The sequence below is a fragment of the Dendrobates tinctorius genome, unplaced genomic scaffold (assembly GCF_039654945.1).
Source record: "Dendrobates tinctorius isolate UK_male_01 unplaced genomic scaffold, ASM3965494v1 ptg000155l, whole genome shotgun sequence".
Lineage (NCBI taxonomy): Eukaryota > Metazoa > Chordata > Amphibia > Anura > Dendrobatidae > Dendrobates > Dendrobates tinctorius.
Genome location: NW_027361822.1, coordinates 6,730,512 through 6,750,625, shown reverse-complemented (window position 1 = coordinate 6,750,625; position 20,114 = coordinate 6,730,512). Strand labels below are relative to the sequence as shown.

The 20,114-nt window shown below is 46.9% G+C and overlaps 1 protein-coding gene across 1 annotated transcript in view; it reads right to left on the bottom strand.

Annotated features, from left to right (window-relative positions):
* Positions 1–20,114, bottom strand: part of LOC141051170 (uncharacterized) — a 211,955-nt gene that overhangs the window by 149,443 nt on the left and 42,398 nt on the right. Inside the window, 6 exon segments of the mRNA XM_073548035.1 lie at positions 356–428; positions 9,167–9,264; positions 9,348–9,471; positions 9,556–9,735; positions 9,865–10,014; positions 10,911–10,967. Of these exon segments, the coding sequence (XP_073404136.1) occupies positions 356–428; positions 9,167–9,264; positions 9,348–9,471; positions 9,556–9,735; positions 9,865–10,014; positions 10,911–10,967 (682 nt within the window).

The following is a 20,114-nucleotide window of genomic DNA, read 5'->3' as shown; positions in this document are numbered from 1 at the left end:
ACATAATGATAGCATACTCACCTTATTGATTTCCTGACGCTCCTCTCATAATTCGGCCTAGGTAATCCGTCAGTCTCGCTTTAGCAAATAACTTAACGCAGCTGTGTTGTGGCCGGTGATTGACTACAGTAATATGGTCTGTACAGCCAGAAGAAACATATGGAGATTGGCCCCTTTTTTCAATCTGAAATGCCCCTTTTCAATTTCGTCCATTGATACTTTGCCAACAACAACGCTTAAACAAAGCAAGGCTAAACAGTCTAAGTGACGTACCCTAAAAAATTCAACACAATTTATACCAGAAAACGGATCTGAAGAATCTGTAGCTTCTCTACATATAGTGGTCACTACCCACCTGTGCGGTTATCTGTAGGAATCTCCTCTTTACATTGCTCATCGCTCCTCACATATGTTTCTGTAGTATAACCCTATAACATTTTTTTTAGAAGACACAAATAGATGGAGAAGTATTACATGAAATCACAGAAGAATAATGGTCATTAATTAACATGACAGCAGTAGTTATCGCATAGCTGCAGCTCCCCTGTATAAATCCAACCTGTCGGCTCCTAATTCTAATCAGCAATTTGTGGTGTCATTGATTGCATTACATGATAGCACCCATCAGATAGGGATTATAGTTTTTACTCCCATGCTCATGATTCTTATAGTAGGTTAGACTATATCCTCCTCCAACTAAATGCCTTACCTTGGCTTTCAGATTCTAGTATTGGAAACATATTTTGGTCAGATCATGAGTACCATCCTTTACCATAACATCAGTGTCTTGGCGTCTCAGTGAGTCGTTATTATTAGATACATTATGTGCCTCGAATGTACGAACCTCCATATCTAACTTCACTGTTGATCATGGAAATGATGATACAGCCCCCACAATTAATTGGGAAGCCCTCAATGTGTACTTAGAGGGGTATTTGTCAAAGATGGGTTCTGAATCAAAAAAGACAGAGGTCAGATAATCAAACTAGCCTCACAGAGAGTCACTAAGCTGGAGTTAATTCATAAAAAGGCTCTCTCTACTGCAACCCTCAGAGATCTTCTCAAAGCAAGATTAGAAGCTAAAAAAATTACTCAGTTCTTCATGTAAACGTTTATTTCAGTTAGGTCAGAGTAGGTTCTATGAGTTTGGTAACAAACCGGGAAGAATGTTAGCTAAAGCTCTTAATGCTAAAAAGACCCAAACAAATGTTCCGTGTATTAAGAATACTCAAGATAAATTGGTTCATACCACATGTGAAATCGCAGCTCTCTTCCATTCACATTATTCAAAGCTACAATATATAACTTACCTACATCTGCCCTACACTCGGGAAATGATATTAATACATCAGCCCTCTCCAAAAAATTGGATGAAACAGTAAAATTCCTGGAAAATCCTCAAGAACTTGAAGCTTCTGTTCAAGATCTCCCTAGCAATAAAAATCCAGGGCCTGATGGTTTCACAGCTGAATTCTGTAACTATTTTTTGAACAATTGTCTCTGTTAATATTACAATCGTTTAATTCCATATCAGAGTCTACTTTCTTTCCTCCCCATTCCACAATGGCACATGTTGCAGTCATTCCCAAACCGGGGAAAGACCCCAACTCATGTAGTAGCTATAGGCTTATATCTTTATTAAATGTAGATTTAAAATTATATGCCAAGCTGTTGGCCAACAGACTTAAATTCCACCTCCCTCACTTAATACACCCAGACCAGGTGGGTTTTGTACCAAGAAGAGAGGTCCGAGATAACACTTTGAAAACAATAGATATTATTAATCATGCACACACCTAAAAAAAAAACCTTTAATGATCCTATCTCTTGATGCCGAAAAGGCTTTTGTTAGGATTTCATGGTCTTCTCCCTCTCAAACCCTGAGCCACATCGGTTTGGGTCCTGTATTTTTATTAAAAAAAATCTTAGCCCTCTACCATTCCCACTCAGCCCAGCTAAAAATTAATGGCTCCCTTTTGGCCCTCTTTACTATAAAGAATGGTACCCGACAAGGTTACCCCGTCTCCACAATGTTGTATTTCCTGATAATGGAGCATCTTATGGAGGCCATACGTGCTAATCCTGAAATACGGGGAATCAAAATAGCGGGTTCAGAGTATAAGTATTCTGCATTTGCTAATGACCTGTTAGTTTATTTAACTAACCCACATACCTCGCTTCCTTTCCTGATGTCTGAGCTGGCAAGTTTTAGTAGTTGGTCCAATTTTAAGATCAATCTCGAAAAATCTGAGTCCATGAATATGTCCCTACCCTTGCAAATGGAAATCTAATTTTCAATTTAAATGGCACTCAAATAATCATATTAACTATTTGGCTACCCTTATTTCGGCAGATTTATCAGAGTGGTTTGACTTTGGTCGATTTTGTCCAGAATGGAGGGGGATCTTAATTTCTGGAAACGTGGAGAGTTTTGGCCAGGTTAACATCCTCAAAATGACTGTATTGCGTAGACTTTTGTATCTACCATAAACTATCCCAATGTATTTCCCATCCTCCTTCTGGATGAGGGTCCAAGGTAAGTTCAGCCAATTTGTTTGGTCATCGGGACACCTGTGGCGAACCCAGGAGGAAGGTCGCCACAGTGGCTTTGCCTTCCTCCAGGGAGGGTATTGCCAGGCTTGGAGGCAATGACGGGTCTCTCTCGCAGTCAATCTATGCATGCAACACAGTTCCACTCCAGGCCAGCAGGGGGACTCTGAACCGGAATTAAGGGGAGGAGTGCTCTCTGAGGGCCAAGAGGAAGGAGTGGTTAGTTAGTCTGCGGAGGGTGAAGTGTGCAGACGTGTGGAAGGAGCACTGAGATAGAGCTGATAGGAAGAGCTCATCTCCCGTAAGAGCGCATGAACTGGAGCCTGGTCTCCACGGCTGTATGGACACTGATGGTCCTACAGCAGACACCAGAGGACTAGAAGGCTGTAAATGCAATACTCCCATCTAAGACTTGAGGGCACAACAGCAACACGGATAGTGAGCCGGGACTTAGGAGTGAGGAGTCCCTGGAACAGGCTACAGTTGTCTGCCGTACAAGTAGAGTTCTTGGGAACATCTGACAGGAGGAACTTTAGTGTAACTCAGTACTGGAGATCCCTCAAGTAAGCGCTAGGAAGGAGACTACACAGCCCATCTGCTGAGAGAGAATTCCTGAGTTGCTTCCAGGCTAGCCTGCTCAGGTACCATCTGTAACCAGGACCCTGGACTGCATTTATCAAGTAAAGGTACAGAAAATGCACCCCGCAGTGTCTTGTCTGCTTCATATCTTTCCGGCACCGCTACATCCCCGTGCCAACCATATCTACACTGCCCTGGGACTACAGCTTCACCTGTGGGGAGCTTTTACATCTTTGCTGCACCATACCATCAGTCCCAGCGGATCTGCATGCAGCGTCGGCTTAACACCTCCCTTGCCGAGCACCACAGGTGGCGTCACGAACTATTCATCTAACTACATTCAAATCATTACATTCCCCCCATTACTTGGGCGCCCAGGGCCACGGACCGGGTCCCCGCTGCTGTGGCACATCCCGCTGATACCGGCCCGGTACCGAATACCCCACAGCCCTGGGAGGGCGACCCACACCCAAGAATTCGTATTACTGTTTTGGCGCTTTCAAAGGATTCTGAGGGTATAGGTTTGCCAGACTGCCAAAGATACTATCTTGCGGCCACCCATGCAAGAATCTTAGATATTCTGCACTGCAGAGAATCTAAACTGTGGGTACATATCTCCTATGAGTCTTGTCATACATCAGTTTCCACTCTACCTTGGACTTGGCCTATTTTAGCTTAAAATAACATCCATATTCATCTTCACCCGCCTCTGCTCCCTATCTAGCCTCTCTAACTCACCTCTTCCACCCTCTGACCACAACCTACTTAAATTATCTTCCCTCTCCTCCTCAGGTCGACAATCCCCACCTCAAAAACTCGCACACCCTTGCAGAAATCTTCAACATCTCGATCTACACTCACTGTCTTAATCCCTCCTCCCTCTTACAGACAGAAGTTCCCTACACAATGTGGATGCCGCTGCTGCTCTATATAACACCACAATAGCTGTAGCTTTGGAATCAGTCGCCCCTCTCAAACATACCAAAGCTCGCAAAATCAACAGACAGCCCTGGCACACCAGTCTGACCAAAGAACTGAGGCGGGCTTCCAGGGCTGCTGAGCGGAGATGGAAAAAATCCCACTCCAATGAGGACTTCATCACATTCAAACAGTCCCTCACTACTTTCAAGGCCACACTCGCTGCAGCAAAACAAACCTACTTCTCATCTCTCATATCCTCCCTGTCTCACAACCCTAAACAGTTATTCAACACCTTCAATTCTCTCCTCCACCCCCCAGCACCTCCTCCCTCTCCACTCATCTCAGCTGAAGACTTTGCCTCATTTTTCAAGGAGAAGATTGATAACTTCAGAGACAGTTTTGGTCAACAACCCCCAGTGCCCTTCCTCCTACCTGCCCTGCCCTCCTCCCCCAAAACCAACTTCTCCACCATTAGAGAAGATTGACTCTCCACTCTACTCTCAAGATCACATCTCACTACCTGTGCACTTGACCCGATCCCATCCCACTTCATCCCAAACCTCACCACAGTCTTCATCCCAACCCTAACCCACCTCTTCAACCTATCACTAACAACTGGTGTTTTCCCCTCAAGCTTTAAACATGCCTCAATCACACCTATCCTCAAAAAGCCCTCTCTTGACCCATCCTCTGTATCTAGCTATCGCCCTATATCACTTCTCCCCTATGCCTCAAAACTACTGGAACAACATGTCCATCTTGAACTATCCTCCCACCTCTCTTCTTGCTCCCTCCTTGACCACTTGCAATCCTGTTTCCGGCCACACCACTCCACTGAAACTACCCTAAGGTCACCAATGACCTACTAGCCACCAAGGCCAAGCGACACTACTCTGTCCTCCTCTTCCTGGATCTGTCCTCTGCCTTTGACACAATGGGCCATTCCCTATTACTACAGACCCTCTCATCTCTTGGTATCACAGACTTGGCCCTATCTTGGATTGCGTCATACCTAGCAGACCGGACATTCAGCGTCTCCCATTCACACACCACCTCCTCACGCTCCCCCTATCCATCGGAGTCCCGCAAGGTTCAGTCCTAGGGCCCCTGCTCTTCTCCGTTTACACCTTCGGCCTCGGACAGCTCATAGAATCTCATGGCTTTCAGTATCACCTCTATGCTGATGACACACAGATCTACATCTCTGGACCAGATATCACCTCCCTACTAAACAGAATCCCTCAATGTCTGTCTGCTATTTCATCCTTCTTCTCCACTAGATTTCTAAAATGTAATATGGACAAAACAGAATTAATCATCTTTCGCCCATCTCAGGTGACCCCCCCAACGGACCTATCCATTATAGTAAACGGCTTCCCACTCTATAGAGTCACACAAGCTCGCTGCCTTGGGGTTATCCTTGACACTGATCTCTCTTTCAAACCACATATCCAAGCCCTTTCCACTTCCTGCCGACTTCAACTCAAAAATATTTCACGGATCCGTTCATTCCTCAACCAAGAATCTGCAAAAACCCTAGTCCATGCCCTCATCATCTCCCGCCTTGACTACTGCAACCTCCTGCTCTGTGGCCTCTCCTCTAACACTCTTGCATCCCTCCAATCTATTCTTAACTCTGCTGCCCGACTAATCCACCTGTCCCCCCGCTATTCCCCGGCCTCTCCCCTTTGTCAATCCCTGCACTGGCTCCCCATTACCCAAAGACTCCAGTTCAAAATCCTAACCATGACATACAAAGCCATCCACAACCTGAGTCCTCCGTACATCTGTGACCTAGTCACCCGGTACTTACCTGCACGAAACCTCCCATCCTCACAAGATCTCCTTCTGTACTCCCCTCTTCCCACAATCGCATACAAGATTTCTCCCGCGCATCCCCCCTACTCTGGAACTCTCTACCACAACATATCAGACTCTCGCCTACCATGGAAACCTTCAAAAAGAACTTGAAGACCTACCTCTTCCGACAAGCCTACAACTTGCAGTAACCACCGATCCACCAAACCGCTGCACGACCAGCTCTACCCTCGCCTACTGTATTCTTACCCATCCCGTTGTAGATTGTGAGCCCTCGCGGGCAGGGTCCTCTCTCATCCTGTACCAGTCGTGACTTGTATTGTTTAAGATTACTGTACTTGTATGTATTATGTATACCCCTCCTCACATGTAAAGCGCCATGGAATAAATGGCGCTATAATAATAAATAATAATAATATTCCATTTAGTCTTAGACAAACACTCAAAACTGTCAACATTCCCAGCATAAAGTGAATTTTAATTGACTCAATAGGACCGTTATCCCCAATAACAGATAACCCTAAATTCCCATCCAGTGTCTCCTCAAGTCTTTTTCTGGGTAGCTCCAAGAGAAGCCCCTTGCGTCTTTATCCTCTCAGCTATTCTAGGCGTTCGTCCACAGAAAGCAAGATATTCTTTTGAATATATTAAACTAGGGCATTTTTTCCTCTACATTTGTCAATCACTTAGAATGGGTGCGCCACCTTTCTTCATTTGAATCTCTATGTATGGTGTTATAAGCTGTTTAGTTTGTGACTGTCCGCCATTTTCTTGTGGTCTTCTGGCTGCTGGACTTTTTCCCCTAGTGCTGGGTTTGTTTTGGGTCAGGTTATAGTATCACTCTTTATTACCCAGCACGTGCCTCCCAGTCTTTGCTGGACAACAGTGTTAATCCGCTTGAGTTCTGGCTTGGTGCTCTTCTTTGCCTTCGGTGTGTGTAATTGGTGCAGTGCTGGGACCTCTGGTTTGGCTAGTCTTTGCTTCTGTATTCTGTTGGTTTCTGCAGCCTTCTCTGTGTTTTCTATTAGGAGGTGACCCGCTTTTGTGCCCAGTCCTTAGATCTTTCAGGGACCCCCTCCCCCTATCTATAGGTCTTCGCTTGAGATTAACCTAGGATCGTCGGTGGGTCTATTAGCAAGGAATGAGTCGCCCACTCCATCGTAGGGTATCAGCCTAATCTTAGAGCAGGGTCAGTTTTCCCCCTTCTACCCTAGTCCTGTGTTGCAGATCCGGAACATATGGCTCCCACCAACCCTGTACACGCAATCTCTGATATCTATAAGCTTCTATTGGATAGAGAACTGTAAATGCTTCCCCCTTTTTTTTTTTTTAAGCGTGAGAAAGGAAGCTCCATCAAACCTTCACAAGAGAACAATGGTATAAATGTTTCCATCTCTCTCATAAATCTAATATAGCCACTAAAGCTCAGGAAATTAGTTATAAAATAGTATCTAGAGGGTATCATGTTCCTTTGTTCTTACATAAATGGTTTCCTGGAGTATCCAACTTGTGCTGGTGATGTGGGGTTCATGTGGGTTCGATATCACATATATGGTGGGCATAGCCCGGCATTGGCAGCCTTCTGGGAAGGTGTTCTTAATGCGATTAAAGAAATGACGGGGGTGTCAATCCATAAAAGCCCGGAAGCAATTCTACTATTTAAGTTTCCCATGCCTAAGAATGATTTTAAGAAATCGTTATTGAGGGACCTTCTTCAGGCTGCTAAGGTGGTAATTCCACAACACTGGAAGTCCTTAGACCCGCCTTCACTAGAGGAATGGTTTGGGGAGGTGGCTAGAGTTTACTGGATGGAATCCTTGATAGCCCATACACAAGAGGCAACTAACAAACTGGCTGCAAAATGGTTTCATTGGGAATCTTTCTTCTCCTCACCAATGTACCAAAATAAAAGGATAAGGAGGAAATTATCTTAGCTTACGATATTTGATGTGCCGGTGTCATAGTACATACTCCGTCTGCCTTAGTGATTTGCCCTTGTGGTCTCTATAATCATTTCTTCTCTTTATTATTCTTCTCCTTCTTGTTATTTAGTTTAACAGGTTGTCAATTGTCTTTGTAAACTACTGTTGATACCGTCTGGAGTTGTTTGTTTTCCTGTAACTAAACAATTCTCTATTTCAGTAGTTACTATGCCATATGGTATATTTGTATGAACCTGTTGATTGTTTTTGTTGTGTATTATAAAAACAATAAAAATTAGAATGAGAAAATCTGATGCAGTTTTAGGTCAAATTTATGCAGAAACATGGAAAATTCTGAAACGTTCAAGCACCGTGCAAGCACAGAACTGTGTGGGAAATGTAGGAGAGGGCACAAGGAGAGGAGTTCAGAGAATGGTTCCCACTTTAGTACTGGTGGACAGAGTACAGTAGAGATGAAAGTATGAGAAAGACGCTTGACTTGTAGGAAAAGTATTATCAAGAATATGTAGCACAAACTTTATTTGCATCATTTTATCCACTATCAATCAGCCACATCTGTCAAGAGAACACACAGCGAGACTTTGCTCCAGTGGTTGAGCAGTTACCTGAGTGTAACAGTGTCTCTGCCGAAAAACTTCTAATTATTCCTGCTCTCCAAACAGTTCTCTAACTCTGCACGCAGTTCATATCTTAGCAGTTAAGCCTAAGCATGTAGTTTAGCAGCTGCCAACTTCCTGTTGAGGGAGGAAAGGCTACAATTGAATTTTTGACACTAACATTAATTATATTCAAAGAGCATCTGACAGACATTTAAAGTTCAATAATCGCCAAGCCCTACTGTCCAAAAGTCCATGCAGAAATATCAGGGGACTTGGGATACGCCAATAAAACATTCCCCACACCATTAATACATCTCCAAAAATGTTGACACCAGAGAGGACGGACTTTTGCAAAATTCTGAGCCTCCCCTCATTATGATGCAACAGAGATCTTAATTCAACTAACTAGACAATGTTCTCTACTGCTCAGTAATACAATTTTTGTGCTCTTTGAATTCTCTCTTTCTTTTTCACTCAGACAGCAATGGCATTGAAACTGGTCTTCTGTTATAGCAAATCCGTGTTAAAGAATTGTACACTTGGAAATGTTAGCTGTATTACCAATATTGTCCTCAGCTTCAGTGTACATGACCTGTTCTTCAGAACTATTCTTAAACTCCTCTGACATATCTAAATTCCATACAGGTGTCCCCAATAAATTGGTCATTCAGGGTGTAATACTGGTGTATAAAACAAGACTGAACACAAGATCTTTACAACCTTCTATACACTTCATGACACCTCATCTCCATCTACCTGATGATCCTGAGGAACATTGGGATTTTCTTGTCTACAGGCCTGTGGAAGAAGAGGATGGGGACATCTCTCTGGTGTTGTCCTCTTACGGGATAGAACTGGAGGAAACACATACAGGGACTGAATTCATTCTTTACATGCAGATAATCATAGGCCGTGTGTATTTAGTCCTGTCTATTACCTGGTGATGTGAGGGGCTGGGGAACCTCCATCATGACATCCTTGTACAGATCTTTGTGTCCTTCTAAATACTCCCACTCCTCCATGGAGAAATAGATGGTGACATCCTGACACCTTATAGGAACCTGTCACATACAATGATACCGTCATCCCCCCTGATCCCTTCATAGTGTTACTATATAATGTCCCAGCATTCCCAGCAGTGTCACCTCTCCAGTCAGCAGCTCAATCATCTTGTAGGTGAGTTCTAGGATCTTCTGGTCATTGATGTCCTCATGTATCAGGGGGTGAGGTGGAGGCCCCGTGATTGGGCTCAGGGGTCTTCCCCACCCCTCAGACACAGGGTCCTGACAGCGCTCACTAGAGGTCTTCTTCACTACTGTGTAATCCTGGTTATGGAGAGACACATTAATAAATCTCACTACAGACATTTCCAGAGTCCTCACCTCTCCAGTTCTGTCCATCTGTTATTCCCATACATAAGAATGATGTAATGTGACGTCATCAGAATCTCTCACCTCTCCAGTAAGCCGGAAGAGAATCTCTAGGGTGAGGTGTAACATCCTCTCCGCCATCTTGTCCCTGTCCCTATCCATCCTTGTAGGGTCACTCAGGAGAATTCTCTTATATAGAAGATCTCCACTGAGATGATCCGATATTGTAGGGACCTGAATGGGGAGATGACGATGTAACATTATAAAGATCCCATGTAAGAAATCTCCTGTTTTAAACCAGCGAGTCAGGTCAGAATTAATGTAGCCCCACTCATTTATCATTGAGGGTATGTGGCCATGATCACGAACTGTTGCAGGTGTGATGATTCGTGTTTATGCAGCGGCCAACTGTAACCGCATAGTGGATGGTATTTTGTTAAATCCCATATACACTGTGCGTGCATGTGCGCCTGCAGATCACCCACGGACACTGATATGCGGCACCTCTTTCATGACCACATGTCAAATTCTACTGCGGAGACACCTAGAAATGAAATCAATAGAATTGTATTGAATGCGGTGAATCTGCAAGATTCAGAGAACACATGAAAATTCACCTGCGTTCAAAAGACGGCAACAAACAAGTGATGTGTCGAAAGCGCTGCTACTTCCGGATCGTGGGCACATAGCCTGAAACTTCTTGTGGTAAAGCTCTGATCTCAGGCCTAATTCACACACAACGTTATCACAGACAGGACTATGGAGTCCAAGTCAATTATTACTTCTTCTGGAATTACACGTATCCAAAATGTACAGGATGTAAATCTCAGCACAAATACCGGCCCCTCACACATCTACATCTGGGGGAAGTAACATGTTCTGTCTCCTGGAATGGGACCGCAGCACTGAGGGGGTTAATGCCCCCTACGCCCAGTAATGGGGAATCTCCAGCACCTACCTCCACCTGCAGGGGGCGCTATCTCCGGGAATGGAGGGGTTACTGCCCCCTGTGCAGCCCAGTAATGGGGAATCTCCAGCACCTACCTCCATCTGCAGAGGGCGCTATCTCCGGGAATGGAGGAGTTACTGCCCCCTGTGCAGCCCAGTAATGGGGACTCTCCAGCACCTACCTCCACCTGCAGAGCCGCACACCACATATATGGCTGCTCTGTGCGCACAGGACCTGGGATGAGATCACAGGAGGGGAGGAGTCAGGGGTCACATGATCAGGGGCCTCAGTGTAGGCAGGACTCTGCTGTGCTGGTTGTCATGGTGCTGGATGAGGGGAAGTTTCTGTGTGGGGTCAGGAGGGGTTTACAGGGTGGATGTAGCAGAGGTGTGTGTGTGTGTAAGAGGTGTACGGAGCAGAGCCGTGTGTGTACAAAGTGTATGGAGCGGAGCCGTGTGTGTACGAGGTGTACGGAGCGGAGCCGTGTGTGTACGAGGTGTACGGAGCGGAGCCATGTGTGTACGAGGTGTACGGAGCGGAGCCGTGTATGTACGAGGTGTACGGAGCGGAGCCGCGTGTGTACGAGGTGTATGTAGCGGAGCCGTGTGTGTACGGGGTGAGCGGAGCGGAGCCTCGGGTGTACGAGGTGTACGGAGGGGAGACGCGTGTGTACGAGGTGTTCGGAGCGGAGCCGCGTCTGTACGAGGTGTACGGAGCGGAGCCGTGTGTGTACGAGGTGTACGGAGCGGAGCCGTGTGTGTACAAGCTGTATGGAGTGCAGCCATGTGTGGGGTCAGGAGGGGTTTACAGTGTGGGTGTAGCAGAGCTGTGTGTGTGCGAGGTGTACGGAGCGGAGCCGTATGTGTACGAGGTGTACGGAGCGGAGCCGTGTGTGTACGAGGTGTACGGAGCGGAGCCGTGTATGTACGAGGTGTACGGAGCGGAGCCGCGTGTGTACGAGGTGTATGTAGCGGAGCCGTGTGTGTACGGGGTGAGCGGAGCGGAGCCTGGGGTGTACGAGGTGTACGGAGGGGAGACGCGTGTGTACGAGGTGTACGGAGCGGAGCCGCGTCTGTACGAGGTGTACGGAGCGGAGCCGTGTGTGTACGAGGTGTACGGAGCGGAGCCGTGTGTGTACAAGCTGTATGGAGTGCAGCCATGTGTGGGGTCAGGAGGGGTTTACAGTGTGGGTGTAGCAGAGCTGTGTGTGTACGAGGTGTACGGAGCGGAGCCGTGTGTGTACGAGGTGTACGGAGCGGAGCCGTGTGTGTACGAGGTGTACGGAGCGGAGCCGTGTATGTAGTGGAGCCGTGTGTGTACGGGGTGTACGGAGCGGAGCCTGGGGTGTACGAGGTGTACGGAGGGGAGACGCGTGTGTACGAGGTGTACGGAGCGGAGCCTGGGGTGTACGAGGTGTACGGAGGGGAGACGCGTGTGTACGAGGTGTACGGAGCGGAGCCGCGTCTGTACGAGGTGTACGGATCGGAGCCTGGGGTGTACGAGGTGTACGGAGTGGAGCCGAGTGTGTGTACGAGGTGTACGGAGCGGAGCCATGTGTGTACGAGGTGCACGGAGCGGAGCCGTGTGTGTACAAGCTGTATGGAGTGCAGCCATGTGTGGGGTCAGGAGGGGTTTACAGTGTGGGTGTAGCAGAGCTGTGTGTGTACGAGGTGTACGGAGCGGAGCCGTGTGTGTACGGGGTGTACGGAGCGGAGCCGTGTGTGTACGAGGTGTACGGAGCGGAGCCTGAGGTGTACTAAGCAAAGCTGTGTGTGTACGAGGTGTATGTAGCGGAGCCGTGTGTGTACGGGGTGTATGGAGCGGAGCCGTGTGTGTACGAGGTGTACGGAGCGGAGCCGTGTATGTGCGAGGTGTACGGAGCGGAGCCGCGTGTGTACGAGGTGTACGGAGCGGAGCCGCGTGTGTACGAGGTGTACGGAGCGAAGCCGTGTGTGTACGAGGTGTATGTAGCGGAGCCGTGTGTGTATGGGGTGAGCGGAGCCTCGTGTGTACGAGGTGTACGGAGCGGAGCCTGGGGTGTACGAGGTGTACGGAGCGGAGCCACGTGTGTACGAGGTGTACGGAGTGGAGCCGAGTGTGTGTACGAGGTGTACGGAGCGGAGCCATGTGTGTACGAGGTGTACGGAGCGGAGCCATGTTTGTACAAGCTGCACGGAGTGCAGCCATGTGTGGGGTCAGGAGGGGTGTAGGCTATGTGCACACATTGAGTATTTGATTGCATAAATTTCTGCAAGAAAATGCATCCTCAAAGCTTAAAACATTGGTATGAGCTGGACCTAGTACAAGGTAAATTTATAACACACAGGGGTAGAATCATAGAGCGGTAGAGTTGGAAGAGACCTCCTGAGCCATCTGGTCCAACCCCCTGCTCAAAGCAGGATTCGCTAAATCATCCCAGACAGATGTCTGTCCAGCCTCTCTTTGGAGACTTCCGTTGAAGGAGAACTCACCACCTCCCGTTGCCGCATGTTCCACTCATTGATCACCCTCAAAGTCAAAAAGTTTTTTCTAATATGTAATCTGTGCCTCCTCCCATTTAGTTTCATCCCATTGCTTCTAGTATTTCCTTGTGCAAATGAGAATAAAGATGATCCTTTTACAATGTGACAGCCCTTGAGATATTTGTAGACAGCTATTACGTCTCCTCTCGGTCTTCTTTTTTGCAAGCTAAATACTCCCAAATCCTGAAACCGTTCCTCATAAGACAGGGTTTGCAGACCGGTCACCATTCTGATTGCTCTTCTCTGAACTTGCTCCAGTTTGTTGATGTCTTTTTTAAAATGTGGAGCCCAAAACTGGACACAATATTCCAGATGAGGTCTGACCAAAGAGGAGTAGAGGGCAATAATGACTTCACATGATCTAGACTGTATGCTTCTGTTAATACATCCCAGAATTATATTTGCCTTTTTTGATGCTGCATCACACTGTTGACTCATGTTCAGTCTGTGATCTGTTAGTATACCCAAGTCTTTTTCACATGTGCTGCTGCTTAGACCTAGTCCTCCCATTCTTTATATGCTTTTTTCATTTTCATTGCCCAGATGTAGTACTTTGCATTTTTCCCTGCTAAAAAACATTCTTTTAGTTGCTGCCCACTGCTCCAGTTTATTTATAACTTTTTGAATCCTCTCGCTTTTCTCTGGTATTAGCTATCCCTCCTAGCTTTTGTCATCAGTAAATTTAATCAGTTTACCCTTAATTCCTTCATCTAAATCATTGATAAATATGTTGAATAATACAGGACCCAGGACAGAGCCCTGTGGTACCCCACTTGAGACATTCATTCAACTGGATGTGCAGCCATTTACGACCACTCTTTGGGTCCGATCACTAAGCCAGTTATGAATCCACCTAACAGTTGCCATGTCCATTCCATACTTAGTCATTTTTTCAATAAGGATTGTGTGAGATACTTTATCAAATGCTTTGCTAAAGTCAAGATATTATATCTACAGCATTTCCCTGATCCACACAGTCAGTGCTTCTGTGATAGAAGGAAATTAAGTTAGTCTGACATGACTTATTAGTTACAAACCCATGCTGACTCTGTTTAATCACTTCATTTATATCCAGTTGCTTACATACATGTTGTTTAATAATTTGTTCAAATATCTTTCCTGGTATAGAAGTCAGACTCACCGGCCTATAGTTCCCTAGGTCCACCTTCTTCCCATTTTTGAAGACAGGAACAACATTTGTTCTTCTCCAGTCTTCTGGGACTTCTGTTCTTCAAGAATTTTCAAAGATTATGGAGAGGGGTTCAAAAATGTCTTCTGCTAATCTCCTTTAATACTCTGGGGTGTAATTCATCTGGACCTGGAGACTTGAATTCATTTAGGTTAGCTAAGTGTTTCCTCACTACCTTTCTGTTTATAGATATCCTGGAATATTCTATTCCCTTAATAGGACAGTGAAGATCACTTGATGTTACATTTCCTTTCTGCGAGAAAACAGATGCAGAATAGGAATTTAAAAGTTCGGCCTTCTCAACATCCTGACTTACCATTTCAGCCTGTAAAAATCCCCTAGCATCTATGACTTTTCTTTTAGTTTTGACATATCCCCAAAATACTTTTTTACTGCTTTTGACGTCTCTTGCAAGCAGGGGTGAACCTAGCCTCTCTGCTGCCTGAGGCGAACAGCAAAATGACGCCCCCCCCCCACACACACAAAGTAAATTCTCATATCTATCCTGTAAAACTGAGTACAATAGTGGACATTTTGATTTAGATAAATAGAAAAAAAAAGGTGTCCAAACACACGCACATAGAAGAACAACACAGAAGTATCCAGAACAAGGGTCATTAATGGCAATGGTAGGCCTGGCACAGGGCCAGACTGGGACAAAATTGCAGCCCTGCCACACAAATCCCACCAGCCCACAAACTATAACACTCCTCACCCCGATCAGTGAATTTTTGCTATACATCCTCATCCTCATCACTCTCTCTAAGGAGTTATTTGAAGAGCCACATGTGAATGGCACTATAGTGCGTATGACTGACCACAGCTCCATTTACATGGTGCTCTTCAAAGCTATGTTTCCCAGGATCATGGGGGTCCCAGCGGTGAGATCCACAACAAACAGAGTCATCCCCTATCCCCACATAATGCTCCATACAGTATTATGTGCCCCATATATTACTTCGTACAGTATAATGGGCCCCATATAATGCTCCATACAGCATAATGGGCCCCATATATTACTTCGTACAGTATAATGGGCCCCATATAATGCTCCATACAGTATAATGGGCCCCATATATTACTTTGTACAGTATAATGGGCCCCATATAATGCGCCATACAGTATAATGGGCCCCATATATTACTTCATACTTCATACAGTATAATGGGCACCATATATTACTTCATACAGTATAATGGGCACCATATATTACTTTATACAGTATAATGGGCACCATATATTACTGCATACAGTATAATGTGAACCATGTATTACTTCATACAGTATAATGGGCACCATATATTACTTCATACAGTATAATGGTCCCCATATATAACTTCATACAGCATAATGGGCACCATATATTACTTCATACAGTATAATGGGCCCCATATAATTCTTCTCCCCAAACCCCGCTGCTCTGGTCTCCTCAGTGTATTCTCATCCTCCGCACTGCTTGGCACAGGGACATCATTAACTTTACGTATATAATTGTCCACTTGGACTGATAGTAACAGTGATTTGTTTGTACTCTGTTGTCTGGGGCTGGCCCACTTTATGGGGGGTGCTGAGGGCATATGATTATACACCAGTAAAAAGTATGAGAGGCTCAATATGACCAGTGCCACCTAGTTTCCTACCCCTCTTATTCTACTGCTACTGTGGGCACACTGACTGGTACTGAGGAAAAGAAAGAAAGAACAGAGAGAAAAAAAAACAGAAAGAAAGAACAAAGAGAGAAAGAAAGAGGGGAAAGAAAGAAAGACGAGAGAGAGAGAAAGAGGGGAAAGAAAGAAAGACGAGAGAGAGAAAGAGGGGAAAGAAAGAAAAGAAAGAAGGAAAGAAACAGAGAGAGAAAGAAAGAACCAAGAGAGAGAAAAAAAAGAAAGATTAGAGAGATAAAGAAACAGAGAGAGAAAGATTCTATAAAGATACTATAGCAGCTCGTCTCCCACTGTAGTGCCCACCTGAGCCTCCCGATGCAGGACATATCATGATCCGCTTACATGGCCGGCAACCCCGAGTCCAAGGCGATCCTGCTGTCCGCGCTGTTGGAGGAGGACACAGTGATGGATCTGAAACATTCTCTGAAGTGCCTCCATGGTTCCGTCACAATCTCCTCCTGAAATTACCTAATTTCCGTTCATCTTCTAGCACAGGGGTGGGGAACCTCAGGCCCTAGGGCCATTTACGGCCCTCGATGACCTTTAATCCGGCCCCGGGGCAGATTCTCAGGGACCACAGTACTTTGGCAGGGAGTTATATTTTGATTGCCACCAGCTCATTAATTTCTTCTTCCTCAGTGAGCACACACATGCAGTGTTCACTACTGAACACTGAAGGGCATGCAATGAAAGATTACTTCCTAACACCAGTGCCAGAGTCAGGATGTACCTTGTGGGCGGAGTTTGTACGGCCCCCGAAGGATGGTATAAATATCCAAATGGCCCTTGGCAGAAAAAAGATTCCTCACCCCTGTTCTAGCACATCACTCCCGGTAGAACGTCACGTGCAAATTTTACAGTACTCCGCGGGGGTCCGCCGTGTACTCATGTGTCTGCGGGAAAAGTAAGCTCCCAGCCGGGGCAGTGGGACAGAATCTCTCTCAAAATTGGGACTGTCCCGCTGGGAGGTATGAATGCTCCCCACCATACACCTTGTACAACTATGGCTCTGCACACATCATAAACACACGGTTCCGCTTTTTATGCCTTGCACACACACAGCTCTGCTCTGTACACCTCGCACACACACGGCTCCACTCAGTACACACATGGCTCCACTCCGTAAACCTCGTACACATGCGGCTCTGCTCCGTACACCTTGTACACATGTGGCCACGCTCTGTAAACCTTGTACACAAATGGCTCCACTCCGTTAACCTTGTACACATGCGGCTTTGCTCCATACACCTTGTACACTCGCAGTTCCGCTCCGTACACCTCGCACACACGCGGTTCCGTACACCTCACACATGTGCGATTCTGCTCCTTACACCTCGCACACGCGCTGCTCAGCTCCGTACACATCTCTGCTCCGTACACGTGCGGCTCCGCTCCGTGCACCTCGTACACACGTACAGCTCCGCTCCGTGCAACTTGTACACACGCACGGCTCCATTCTGTGCACCTCGTACACACGCACGGCTGTGCTCCGTACACCTCGTACACACGCACGGCTCCGCTCCGTGCACCTCATACACACGCATGGCTCCGCTCCGTACACCTCGTACACATGCACGGCTTTGCTCCGTGCACACGCACGGCTCCGCTCCGTACACCTCGTACACATGCGGCTCTGCTCCTTACACCTCGCACACTCATGGCTCCGCTCTGTACACCTCGTACACACGCAGCTCTGCTCCTTACACAGGGCCGGGCTTAGACCAAAAAGCAGCCCTGACACAAAAAAAAATTCAGCAGCCCACATACAATGAATGTCCTCACCCAAATCGTAGAACACTGGCAGGTTGTGCCAACTTTTGCTTTAGCTCACACACACACACACACACACACACACATACCACACAGCTCACACAAGTAGCTCACACACAGCTCACACGTATCACACACACACAGCTTACACGTGTCACGCACACACACAGCTCACAGGTATCACACACAGCTCACACGTATCGCACACACACCGCTCACATGTATCGCACACACACACACAGCTCACACACACACAGCTCACACGCAACACACAGCTCACACGTATCACACACAGCTCACCCCTCACATGTATCGCATGCACACACACAGCTCACACGTATCACACACACACAGCTCACACGTATCACACACACAGCTCACACGTATCACACACACACAGCTCATACGTATCGCACACAGCTCACACGTATCACACACACACAGCTCACACGTATCGCACACACAGCTCACACACACAGCTCACACGTATCACACACACACAGCTCACATCTATCACACACCCAGCTCACACGTATCACACACAGCTCACACGTATCACACACCCAGCTCACACGTATCACACACACACAGCTCACACATATCACAAACAGCTCACACAAACAGCTCACACGTATCGCACACACACCCAGCTCACACGTATCACACCCAGCTCACACGTATCACACACACAGCTCACACGTATCACACACACAGCTCACACGTATCACACACAGCTCACACGTATCACACACACAGCTCAAACGTATCACACACACACACAGCTCACACGTATCACACACAACACAGCTCACACGTATCACATACCCTGCTCAAACGTATCACACACACAGCTCACACGTATCGCACACCCAGCTCATACGTATCTCACACAGCTCACAGGTATCACACACAGCTCACACACAGCTCACGCGTAACACACACAGCTCACACGTATCGCACACACACACAGCTCACACCCAGCTCACACGTATCACACACCCAGCTCACACGTATCACACACACAGCTCACACGTATCACACACAGCTCACACGTATCACACACCCAGCTCACACGTATAACACACACACACAGCTCACACACAGCTCACACGTATCACACACCCAGCTCAAACGTATCACACACACACAGCTCACACGTATCGCACACCCAGCTCATACGTATCTCACACAGCTCACGCGTAACACACAGCTCACGCGTAACACACACAGCTCACACGTATCGCACACACACACACAGCTCACACGTATCACACACAGCTCACACGTATCACACACACACAGCTCACACACACAACTCACACGTATCACAGACACACAGCTGACATGTATCACACACCCAGCTCACACGTATCACACACAGCTCACACACCCAGCTCACATGTATCACACACACACAGTTCACACGTATCGCACACACACACAGCTCACACGTATCACACACAGCTCACACGTATCACACACCCAGCTCACACGTATCACACACCCAGCTCACACGTACCACACACCCAGCTCACACGTATCACACACACACAGCTCACACGTATCACACACAGCTCACACGTATCACACACACAGCTCACACGTATCACACACACACCTCACACGTATCACACACACACCTCACACGTATCACACACACACACACAGCTCACACGTATCACACACAGCTCACACGTATCACACACCCAGCTCACACGTATCGCACACCCAGCTCATACGTATCTCACACAGCTCACACGTATCACACATAGCTCACGCGTAACACACACAGCTCACATGTATCACACACACAGCTCACACGTATAACACACACACAGCTGACACATATCACACACCCAGCTAAAACGTATCACACACACACAGCTCACACGTATCGCACACCCAGCTCATACGTATCTCACACAGCTCACACACAGCTCACATGTATCACACACAGCTCACGCGTAACACACACAGCTCACGCGTAACACACACAGCTCACACGTATCGCACACACACAGCTCACACGTATCACACACAGCTCACACGTATCACACACCCTGCTCACACGTATCACACACCCAGCTCACACGTATCACACACCCAGCTCACACGTATCACACACACACAGCTCACACGTATCACACACACAGCTCACACGTATCACACACACAGCTCACATGTATCACACACAGCTCACACGTATCACACACAGCTCACACACCCATCTCACACGTATC